General features: G+C 37.4%; 1 protein-coding gene across 2 annotated transcripts in view; it reads right to left on the bottom strand.

Annotated features, from left to right (window-relative positions):
* rasgrf1 (Ras protein specific guanine nucleotide releasing factor 1) overlaps positions 1-12,595 on the bottom strand; it is a 64,248-nt gene that overhangs the window by 14,078 nt on the left and 37,575 nt on the right. For both annotated transcript variants that reach the window (XM_072694625.1, XM_072694624.1), the window contains exons 15-19: positions 4,449-4,819; positions 4,137-4,256; positions 1,607-1,777; positions 1,418-1,524; positions 1,154-1,266 (exon numbers count right to left, since the gene is read on the bottom strand). In XM_072694625.1, coding sequence (XP_072550726.1) covers positions 1,154-1,266; positions 1,418-1,524; positions 1,607-1,777; positions 4,137-4,256; positions 4,449-4,819 — 882 coding nt within the window. The remainder of the gene's footprint in view (positions 1-1,153; positions 1,267-1,417; positions 1,525-1,606; positions 1,778-4,136; positions 4,257-4,448; positions 4,820-12,595) is intronic.

Genomic DNA, 12,595 nt, shown 5'->3' with positions numbered 1-12,595 from the left:
GTATTGTGTTGCACTTGTGTTCTGTATGCACTGTGTCTATGTTGCACCATGGTCCTAGAGGAATGTTGTTTCGTTTCACTGTGTACTCTGTATGTAGTTGAAATGACAATAAAACCCACTTGACTTGACTTGACTTGAATTAGGTTAATATTCTGGGGTTAGAGTAAATGGAGACTAATTGACAATGTTTCTTATTCTGTCAACTTGAAGTGTTCCATAGAAATTACTTAGTAAATGTATTCAAATATACAAACAAGAATATTGCAACATAGTGAACCTACATTAACATATGCCTTTATATATTTTCATTTAACTTGTTTAAGGAACAAAAGGTATCTTACATGTAAATTACACATCTGAAAACGCAACTGTCCCCTTAGTTAAAAATTTTGCAAATTATCCAAATATATTAGGAACCAAACCTAATATATAATAAGATATATATTACTAATGAACTAATTAATCATGCCAGTTCTACTAAACATAATAACATTATAATGAAGATTATCACCAGAGTGATGCAGTTACCTTTTTTTTCCCCAATATAATCTATAGTCTATATAGTCAATCTATAGTGGTTGGTGTGGTGCAACAGATAACACCACTACTTGCCACTGAGCTACCACACCATGTGGGAGACTGGGGTTCGATTCCCGGTCTGGGTGACTATGCTGCGTCCTTGGGCAAGACTCCTAACACTCCATTGGCCCACCTCTGTAATATGAGTAACCATGTAAGTCGTTCTGGATAAGAGCGTCAGCTAAATGCCATAAATGTAAATGTATAAGTGTTATCAATAAATAACACTATCAGTAACAGGCCATGATCAAAAGAAAATCCTAAAGAGAAAAAACCTTTTTGTACTCTGGAAAATGTTAAAACCTGTGTGGTTGGTTTTAGAGCATCATGGTTCTGCCGAGAGAGATATTTTGACAAACTAAGAATGGGTAAATCAGGAGAGGTTGCCCTGCAAAGATTTGACTAATTGGTGACAAATCATCAAATCCCAGTGGCAAATCATCCAGTGTGGCCTGTGTAAAAGTTTGGACACACTAAGCTTAGGGTGAAGTTTGTTTTTGATAAACAGGCCTATGGTGTGAAATCATACTTAGGAACCTGAAGGGGAGGGGGGGGGTATTTATACAAACTCTACCTTATGATGTTGGCTGCTGCTTTTCTTTCCTGGGTCAGTAGCTCTGGGTCATGCATGACTTCCTCCAGGAAACTAATCACCTTCATTTTAAGCTCTACATTGGTCTCAAAGTCCTAAATGCACACACAGACACAGAGAGAAAGAAAGAAAAAAAAGAAAGAAAGAATTACAAATTCAAAAGACAAAAGTAAGAAGAGACATTCATTCATCTAAAATTTGTTTTCTGCTTGTGAAAAGTGAGCCAATGCGAAGTGCTTTTTTCACCTGCGAGTGCTTGGACACCCAGTGTCTCAGGACATTAAGAACTCTGTTAGTTGCTGCCCGGCGAATCACAAACTCCTTATCTCCATTCCTCTGGTCTGTAGGAAACCCTGAAAAACCAATCAGAATTCAAACTGACCATTTTCTGCCCAGCAACTTATAACGTATATATACTGACCACTTGGCTAATACCTGTGCTGGCCAGAGACATGCGCCGGTACTTCTCTTTGGTCGGTGTTCCCTCATTGGCACCTGCCGTAGCAATAGCAAAGGCAGATGCTGCAGACAGTGCGCTACGATTGTTGTCCAGTTCTCGGCAGGATGACATCACCATGCCATTATTGTAAGAGAACAAGGAAAACTCTACACAATGAAAGAGTGAAAAAAAAAAATCACCTATTGTACAATAAGCGATGTGGGAGGATTTGGTTAATTAAATAAATCAAATTATGTTTGTTTAACCAAATTGAACTAATTAATTTGGAACCCCAAAACAAAGAAATAGTTTAATCCACTCTGTAAAATATTTGGACAAAATCATCACAATGCAATTCTATTGCTACATAGTGTGAATATAATATGGCTTGCACAATATATTAAAAATACAATTGTGGAATTTTGCTATTAGTTATGTAACAATACAATGTATTATCTGTATGTGTCTTAAGTCAATACACACAGGCATCAAACAATACGTTCAATAGACTGAAGAAAAAAAATCTCCTTGAAGTAGTTGAATACTGTTGTATACAACTACTTAGTGACTCTGTTTGCTCTGAGTTAATATGCTAGTCAAGAGCTATTTTTTTAAAATAATATTTTTTAACTTGCTATTTCCTTCCTTTAGTGGCAGAAAATATGTTCTTTGAGAATATCATTTAGGAAGTGATAGGAAATAGCAAGTTAAAAAATATTATTTGTAAAAAATAGCTCTTGACTAGCCTATTAACTCAGAGCAAACAGAGTCACTAGTGGCTAGTGCACCTCTATAAAAATATATAAAAAAATAAATAGAAATGGTCAAATCAAATCTCTAAAATGTGTGTATCTATACGGCCCTTCTTGATATGATATACAAAATTAAAAACTACAGGTCTGGATTAATTGGACTAAAGTTGTTTTTATTTATAAGCTTACTTGAATGCCTTGGTTAGAAACTTGTCAAAGATGGTGAGGATGCTTACGGCATTTTTGTGACGGTTCACATTTACAGATTACATTTGTGATTTTGTAATTATTGTACAAGGGAAGTATCATGATGATTAATGATTAATAAATTAAATGTTGTGCAACTTGACTAAAAAAACATCTAAAGGAAAATCTGACATTTTTGTCAACTAAATGACCATACACTTTCACATAAATGTAATTTATGTATTTGTGTATAAATTTGTGTACAAATGTAAAAGTCCCCTTCAAAACACTTAAAACAGTAAGTGTCACGTAATTCATGATCTGCTCAAGCAGGAATAAAGGAGGCAGTGACATTATCACCGCAGTGGATGACTCTTCAGTGATGAAGCTTATACAAAGCTTGTACAAAGCTTGTTCATGTGACGTGGATTGTTTTCTATCATGAAGAGGTTTTGCATGTTATTGCAAATTTGCTTTCTATAGTGAGTATCTGAAACCAACAGAGGGCAGCATCACACACAGAATTGCTGAATGTGTCTCAGGCAAGGCAATGGGCAGTGCTTTGACTAAAAATAGCCCATAAAATAAAAAAGGTTAGAGACAAAAAAAAGAGGTCTACAATGCCACACAATTAAAACAAACAACATTTTGATGTTGTTATAAAGAATAATCTTTTATGAGCAGCAAACCACTGCAGTTGAGTTCTGACAGCTTGAGCTGCACATCAAGCAAACCCCCATAACCAGGGGCAAAGAAAGTACATGCTAATGGTTGCTATGATACAAGTTTTCCAAACAACTACACAGGAATCCATTGGCGTTTCCCTGTGCCTTTTCTTTTCTTTTTTTCATAACAGAAGAAGGTTTGGAATCACTATTTAGAATTAATGTAATCAGTAATTACTGTAGAACAATTTAGTTGTTTACATGTTTACATAGCTACTCTTGCCCAAGCACGGCTTGTGGTTCTAAGTCCCAGTCCCAGGTTTGTTGTGTTCGCCATCTTGTTGGTCATGTTTTGATTCTGTTTGCTGTTTTGCCCTCTGTTGCTGCTCACATTTTTCATACCCCTTGTGTTTGTGCATGTTTTGCTCAAAAAACCCTCTTGCATTGATTTCCATCTCTGCGAGTGTTCTTCCCTTCAGGTCCTCACACGCCATGACAACTGCATTGAATTTCAAGTTTCAAAGGCAAAATTTCAAGGCAAGAATTAACTTTGATATTCTCACAAAATTTTTAACAAAATATGACAGAAAAAAATGACCTCAGAATAAGACATAACATTTGTACGTAACATGACCGTGCTGGAGTGGACTGTTTATTGGTGCAGATTGTTTGTGTTAAAGCAAGTTGCATTAGACATCATAATACATATATCTGTTATCTACAATGTATTGTCACTTTGTATTGCTATTTCACAATCACAAAATGCTGCCAAACCAGTATGAGTGACTGGTGTGGTGATTGAGACATTGTTAAGGCAGATTTTGGGCTAGTATAAGAGATGCAGGTGGCTCATCTGCAGGAGATGCAGGTGCATTGGTTTTCCTTGCTCTCAGCCAGCAAGACAGGGACAGAGTGTACTATACCTGAGGAGTTTTTGCACTTGACATTTTTTGGAGTGGTGGGCGATTTAGTGGGTGATGCCTCGGCCTCCGCATCATCGCTTTGAACCTGCTCACTGTCACTCTCTTCCCTCACCGAAATATCTGCAGGAATTTCAGAACAACATGTTAAGATCTATACTTTGGGGCAAATCATACTGAATAAAGTTCAGGAAATTAATTGTCATGTCCCTAATTCACATCAGTGTAAAATTCAGATTATGTGAATCAGATGTTTTAAATTAAGAATAGTTAAAGAACTGTAAAGAATTTGATGACTTCTACATGTTCACTCACCCTGTTTGGCCAGTGAGGACTCCTCTGCGCGGTCAGATTTGCTGTCTCCCTCGTCTGGGATTTTGCTGGCGATGGGGCTGGACACATAGAGTTTGTTGATATCTAGTGTGGTCTTGCTGAAGGGAGACATGGTGGAGTACATGCTTGCATAGCCATTGGAGGAGCAGCTGAGAGCAGCCAGGTCCAGAGCTTTGCCACCTGTTATGATGGGGATGTTGAGGGAGAGTTTCCGGCGGCGGTTGGGCGAAGATGTCTTAGCGATGGCCAGTGGAGGAGGAGAGGAAAACTTACGGCTTGCACGAGGAGACTTAGGTGGCTCACCATACAACAGCTTATTATTCTGACTACTGGCAAAAAACAGCTCCAGGGAACTACACATCAGAGAAAGAGAGACCGAGATAAAAAAAGAAAGAAATAAAGAAAACAGAAAACAACAATGTAGAGAAGCAGCTAAAAGTGATAATGTAAGAATAGTATTACATTATTACAGACACTGTATAACTTTAACTTTTTTTTAAGCTGTAATTTTAGTCCATCACTTGAGTGTAATTACATTACTGGTGCATCTCTGGACACAATCTAAGGACAAAAATCTCAGAACTGAAACATAATGTTTTTCAACAAGTTATAGACAGTATCTAATTCCTCGCACAAAGCAGCTTTACAGAAATGTATGCCTGAGTCTCTTTTGAGCAAGCCAAAAGTAAGATGTTATCTCTTAATTTTTGAACAGTCTCAAATAACCCATTGGTAATTAGTGCAGATCTGGTGAATGATAACATAAAAAGACTTTGAGAGGAACCAAGACTTTCCGGAGGTGAAGCCATCTTACTCTGGTCAACACTGGATAAAATAACTAACAGGACAACAAAACTAACTAGAAAGAAAAAGTGAAATAATGCTATCCGGCTAATGTGAAAGCAAGACATGAGTTATGAGAATATGAGTGAGTCAAGAACACATGCTCAGTGTTAATGTAAAAGACTATGCTGGTGGTCATATGTACAGCTATGCAGTATCTAGAGGGAATCTGGTGTGATTGGGTGTGTAGGCTTTGCAATCGCTGCAATCTGAAAATAAAGCCTTATTTAGTTTGGAATCACAGTGTGGCAAGATCCAGCAGCCTTTACAGGGTGGTCACGCTGTCCGGGGTTCTGACCATGCACCATCACCTCTGTTTTGGACAGCCCTTAAAACTGTGTGGCTCTAGGACGGAGCTGCCTAAAAGCACAAAGCTGGAGAGCGCTAACAGGTCCACCTGATGCTACTCATCTGCTGCTCAGTTGCCAGCACAAACCCCCTTGCTAGGGGGAACGTTGTGTAAATGCGCTTGTGCCACATGGCTATGTCAAACTAAAGCTGTGTCTGTGTACTTTATCATTCCTTTTTCATTTCAAAAAAGTATAATTTAAATGGTAGGTTGTTTGATTTTTGTTTTATAATTCAACAACAACAATGTTTTTGGTTTTTTTTTTGCCAGAAATATACATATACATGATCTAAAAAAGAATTACATTTCTTATCTTTAATTGTCTTTTTAATTTTCCCAAACCAGAAGTTTAAGACTGTTGTCACGGCAACTCAAGGCATCGCATCTATGATGCATAATTAAGGAGATCTAAGGGATTTGTTCTTGAGGAGTATTAGATTTTGTGCCCAAAATGGCTTGAGCCCACTTTATGACACCAGTTTGCAGTTGCCATAGATAAGGTTTGTAAGCATATGCATAATATACAAGCATTCTGTAAAATATGAATATAAAATATACATACAAACATACAATATAGAATTAACAACTCCAACAAAAAAAACTTACTATTTTTTTATATTTTGAGAAGTTTTAGTTGTTATTGTTATTATTATTATTGACATTTCTTTTGTGTATTTTATTGTTGCATGTTATCGCTACTGTTATGTACCATCAGCATTAACATCAATGTTGTATTTTTTTGTTATCATTCACCAGATCTGCACTAATTACCAATGGGTTATTTGAGACTGTTCAAAAATTAAGAGATAACATCTTACTTACAGACTTCATCCACTAGGATTAAACCCAAAATGTTTTATTTCTGTTTTAATTCCATTAATTTAATTGGTCATTCATAAATGAATGTATTTTGCGATGGGATGTGTAGATAAAAGTTAAGGTCTTTTTATGGTCTAGTCAGCTCTTTTAAGAAAAAAATGATGGCATTAGTTTACAATAACTTAAAATAATAAAAAGCAACAGAATCATGAACAAAGATATTTGATAGGTGTTTAAGATTTTTTTAGATAGGTGTTTAATTTTTAATTGATAATGTTGACGATACAGTCAACATGAATGTATTTTATATAGTACAAAGATTAATAGTAATAATAATTTAAATGCAGTGTAAAGAAATAAATGGGTTGCATTGCACAAGTGTTAATTTGCTCAGTACTTATTCAAAGTATGTACCATTTATACAGTCTCATATCTAAGGTTAGTAGCAAGTTTTTTAGAAGTGTTTTAATTGTACATTGTATGTTTGCATGTGTATTTGACATCTCTAACTGCAGATGTGCAATGAAGAGTTGCCATTTTCAGCCTACCCCAGCTGCATGTCTGAGACTCTGCCCAAGCTTAGTCCACTGCCTCCTGCCTGCCCTCTCTTATTTTTCTGTGAGTCCCCCACAGTGCGAGGGAGGATAGGCAGCATAAGGAGAGGTTCTTTTAATTGCCCACCAGAAACAGAGGGTAGCCCCTGCGATGGGCCCTTTAGATATTAACCCTGTTTTTTTTTAATGGATGAAATAAGTATTAAACACGTCATCAATATATTAAAAAGTAAATATGTTTTATCAGAAATTAGAAAGCAATCCTGCCCCTTAGTGCAATTTAATATCAGCTGGTTCAACTGATGGCCTATTTCCAGCTGATATTAATTTTAAGGTCTTTTAATTTTAAGATATTAAAATTAAATAAAGATATTAAAGTATTTTTAAGGTCTAGTCGGCTCTTAATTATGGCATTAGTTCACAATAACTTAAAATAATTTATACTCACACAATGTTAATGAATTGAGGAAAATAATACAACGCAATAGAATCATAAAGTATTTTAGGACAGGTGTTTAACTTTTTGATGGTAATGTTGATGGTACAGTCAAATAACAATGTCACACAAGAAACATCCCATGATGGGTAAAACCAGTGAGCAAAACTGATGGCATTGGTTACAGAAGAATTTCTAAACAACCAAAGTGAGAGCTAAAAGGTTTCAGTGAGCACTGTTGGGGCCATAATCCATAACATAATTTCACAATAAACCGGCCACGACCAGGTGCTCCCTCATAAGACAGAGGAGTAAAAAGAATTATCAGAAGAGTTAGAAAGACATGGAATCAGCAGATACAATTGTTTTAAAGAAAACAAAAAAGTAATGCCCTTGTCCGCCATGGCCTGTATGCACGCTCACCACACAAGACTTCATTGCTGAAGAAAAAGTATGTTGAAGTGTAGTGTATTCTGCTTCATGGCTAAAATGTGAATTCGTTTGGCGTCTGAGAATTTCTGGAGTTAAATGGTCAGGATCCCCATGGTCAGCTCAGAGAACACATTCAGAGATGTCTCGATTGACACTGAGCGCTCTCACAGACTGCCATGGAGTCTGATTAAGATACTTGAAACTTAATAAACTTGTTTTATACACAAGAAGTCAATTAAACATTTTTCTCCTTCATCTGCACAACATTGCTAAAGAAACAAACTACAGAAGCATGTTTAAAGTTTACTCAAAAACATTTAGACAAGCCTGTGAAATAGGGGGAGAACTCTTTGGATGCCATAATACACACCATGTTTGGAGGTCAAAAGGCACTGCATATCACCCCAAAAACACCATACCAACAGTGAAGTCTGAAGGTGGGAACATCCATGGTGTTTTTCAAGATTCGGCAGTGGCACGCTTTATATAATAGAAAAAAGAATAGACAAATGTACTGAGACATTCTTGATTAAAATCTGCTGTCATCTACTGGAATGATAAAGATGACATAAGGGTGGACATTTCAGAAAGACAATTATCCCAAATAGACAGCCAAGGAAACTCTCAGTTGGTTTCAGAGAAAGAAAATAAAGCTGCTACAATGGCCCAGCCAAGTCTCTAAGGGGGGGACTGTGGCGGACTCACAGGCCACCAAAGACACAAGACCCAGCAGCCTTTACAAGTTGGTGACCTAAAAGTGTATGGCTGGAGAGCACTAACCCCTTGCAGAGGCCAGCTGAGTGAGTGCTCTTGCTCCATGTGGCTACATTTGACTAATGCTACATTTTTGCTTCCTCTGTGTTTTTCTCTTAGGAAACTTAAGCCACCAGACAAACCAGCAGTCCTGGGCTGCCGCTGATCCCAGCTGCATGTCTGAGTCTCTGCCCAAGCTCAGTCCACTGCCCCCTAGCGGCCAAAAATTGAGCCCTTTCTGACAAGCTAGGTTAGGGACAAAGAAGCTGAGCGGGAGGCCCGAGGAGGGTTGGGGGAGTGCTGCTGGGTGTAGGAGTGTTTGAGGCCCCCAGTTCCGTCTGTAGAGAGAGCGAAAGAAAATAAACAAGTGCAAGGGAGAGAGATGCTGCATAGAAAGATGCTGCAGTAAAGTTTGAAAGAGATGGGCAAACGAGAGAGCAAGAGAGATGATGTAACAAAAAGAGAAGAACTCGAGAGAGAGAAAGAGAATTGTGGGAAAGATTGTAAGTTACAACAAAAGAGTGGGTAAGGAGGAAAAGAGGGAGCTAGAGAGTAAGGGAGGGGGCAGAGGAGAGATTGGCTATAAATTTATATACTAAATATTTCATCCAGCAGATCATCTGCAGGCAGCTGAGGGCGGGGTATTGCAGCAGAGTAGCCAGTTGCTAAGGTGATGGTGACAGACCCTGCTGAGATTAGTCTTCAGTTAGGAAGGCAAGAAAGAGGAACTCAGTCCCAATCACAGCTGCTTTCAGCAGAACAGACAAATACGTTAGGCCAACATCTTAGTAGCATCACAAATCACACTCAAATAAAACCTGCATATTGTTTTTTAATATAGTTTTTATGTTTATGTTGCATGAACCAAAAAGGTCTATGAGAGATGTGAAAGAAACACACTGAACTAAAGACACTGAAGCTGAGCATGGTAGCACAGTGATTAAAAACAGAAATTAAACCAATAAGTCAATTAACAATTAGTCTGCCATTAGTACCAATAGTCAAATAGTAGGTAACTTTGTTTTTAGTTTAAGCAGCTGAAAGTATTAACCAAAAGGCTAAATTATGTTATCAGGATATCAGTTGTTTGCCACTATAGCACACAGACTCACACTGAATAATTCCTCTAATTTATCTTTACATTTAAGGCATTTAGCAGACATTCTTATCCAGAGCAACTTACAAAAGTGCTTTGCTATTTACCCAAGGATAACCTCAGTTAGTTTGAATAGGCTATAAATTCAAAAAGTTTAGACACTACTAAACACAAGTCAATAAGAACCATGTTCTTGTCCACACACACAGAAATAAAAAAACATTTGAAAACAATGACATTCCCAAGTGGCACAGCCATCCAAGCATTGGCCCTATTATCAGGAGACCTGCTGGTTCAAACCCCAGTGATGCCACAGTCGTCTGGGGCAGGGGTCTCAGAAAGCACAATTGGCCTTTGTTCTTCCCATTACTCTGATTAGCCATTCATCTGTCAGCTGACATAACAATACTAGTAGTTAGCAGCAGTTTTAAAGTGGTGGATTGCTTCATGTATCTTGGAGGAAACACATGCTAGCTTGCATCTTGTGTAATTGGGGTGTCCTAGGTACGCAAGTATAAAGTTACAGACCTTGCACCTGCCTTAACAATTATTTAATGGAGCCAAACAATAAATAAATTAAAAAAACAAAGCTTATAATAGACCAAGCTTATAATAGACCACAATTACAACAACTAGGCATGTGATGTCTCCCCAACTTTCATCATCCAATTCCTATTGGACATCAGGCATACCCCTGTACCCAAGAAAAGGTGTAATGAAAACAATCAAGAAGGGTAAACCGTAAAGGCTATAAAAAAAGCTCAAAAAGTGTTAAGTGTGGGCTGAAATGGTGCCTGATAAAAAAAGGCAATGCTAGAGCAAGATAAAAAATAAAGAGAAAAATGCATAAAACTGCATGATTTTGGACATGTCAGTAAAGAACTGTGTAAAGGCTAAAGAATGTGTTTGTTGTAGATTGTTGTATTGTTTGTTTAGATGAAACTTTTGCTTAGTTACAAAGCTGGGCAACAAGTGTATTCTCAAACAAGGAAGGGTAAATTTAAGTTGGCTTGTCAAAGTGTATGTGGTGTAAATGAGCGTGTATCCAAAGTGATAGCTATGAAGTTGCTAGTTGGTTGTTAAATGGTTGCTATGGTGATGCATGGGGGTTTCTTTGATTTCCCAGGTGATTGTTATGGTGTTTCTGGTTGTTAAGGTGTGACTAGGTGGTTGCTATGGTATCCATGATGATTGCTAAGGTGTTAATAAGCTGTTGCAATAGTATTCAATGTGGTTGCTAAATTGTTTATAAGCAGTTGCTATTGTACCCAAGGTGTTTGCTATGGTAAGGCTAAATAAATTGTTAAACATTAAAGCTGAATATGTTCAAAAATATGTAAATGTATAATGCTATTACATGTCTGAAGAGCCAAATGTTCTTGGATAATATAACATTAATGCTAAAATTACTACAACATCCTGAAAACGTTTGCTAATGTGTTGCAAAGCAGTTCCTAAGGTGTTCCTAGTAAGTTGCTAAAGTGTGGCTAGGTGGTTGCTATGGTAACATGTTGTTTCTAATGCACTGACACATGGTAACAGTTTAGTAATAAGGTTGTTGCTATGGAGTAGTGTTGAATGCTAAAATGGGTGCCAAAACATTTGTCCAATAGTGTCCATAGTGTCCAATGCTTGTCCTAAAAGCTCTTCTATACACTGACAGTACTGAAGAGAGGTCATTCATCATGACTGTTCTGAATTTTATTCCAAATTGGCCAGTTTGTTTACTAAATTAATGCTACAGGTGACTAGATTAACGTTATCCTATCACACATTAGGGCAGAATGGTCCCTAACCCCATGCGTAGTGCACTATGTTGTTCTTAAAAACTGCTTTGTGTGCCCCTAGGTTTTGCTAGTCGAATGATGTAGGATGAGAAAACACTAAACATCAAGTAAGTGTGTTAATGGGAACATAAGGCTATTTGGTTCACTACGGCTGGGAAAAGGTAAGAAAACCACTGTAACTGCGTAATCCGTTCACAAAAACATGGCACCTCATACAAACTCTCAACATAGCAAGTTAACACATACAATTTGCTGAACCCTCTGAGGTATATCCGAGGTATCAACCTCTAAAGTATCATGTAGACGTTTTGATCAGAGACCAGTTGAGATCAGAGACCAGTTGATTTTAACCAGTAACGTTTTTATGGACTATTTTAATAATAAATTAGAAAATACTAGACAACAAATCCAACCCTGCTTTTTAAATCAAACATGGCAGTCACCTGGTGGAGCTGCTTTAGAACATAACTTAGTTGTAGAACAAAGGCTGGAAGCCTTCTACCCACTTTCACAGCCAGAACTAGAAAAAAATAATTCCTCAGCAAATTGTACAACTTGTACACTTGACCCAATTCCCTCTAAATTGCAAAAAGAAATACTCCCAATTATAATTAGACCTCTTTTAACAATTGTAAATTCATCCCTTAGCCTAGGGCATGTACCCAAAGCCCTTAAATTAACAGTCATAAAACCTTTAATCAAGAAACCAAATCTTGACCCTAGCGTATTGTCTAATTACAGACCCATCTCCAACTTAACATTTATATCCAAGATTTTAGAAAAAGCTGTGGCCCAACAACATGACATGTAAGAGAAATTCTAATCTGGATTCAGACCCATTCACAGCACAGAGAGAGCCCTAGTGAAGATTACAAATGATCTCCTTCTTGCCTCTGATCAAGGCTATGTATCTTTATTAGCCCTACTAGACCTTAGTGCAGCCTTTGATACAATAGATCATACTATATTACTAAAAAGATTAGAGAAAATGGTTGGAATCACAGGAATAGCCCTATCATGGTTCAAATCATATCTAACGGAATGCTATCAGTTTGAAGAT

This window comes from Salminus brasiliensis, chromosome 13 (assembly GCF_030463535.1).
Source record: "Salminus brasiliensis chromosome 13, fSalBra1.hap2, whole genome shotgun sequence".
NCBI classification, from domain to species: Eukaryota; Metazoa; Chordata; class Actinopteri; order Characiformes; family Bryconidae; genus Salminus; species Salminus brasiliensis.
This window is presented reverse-complemented; position numbering and strand designations above follow the sequence as displayed.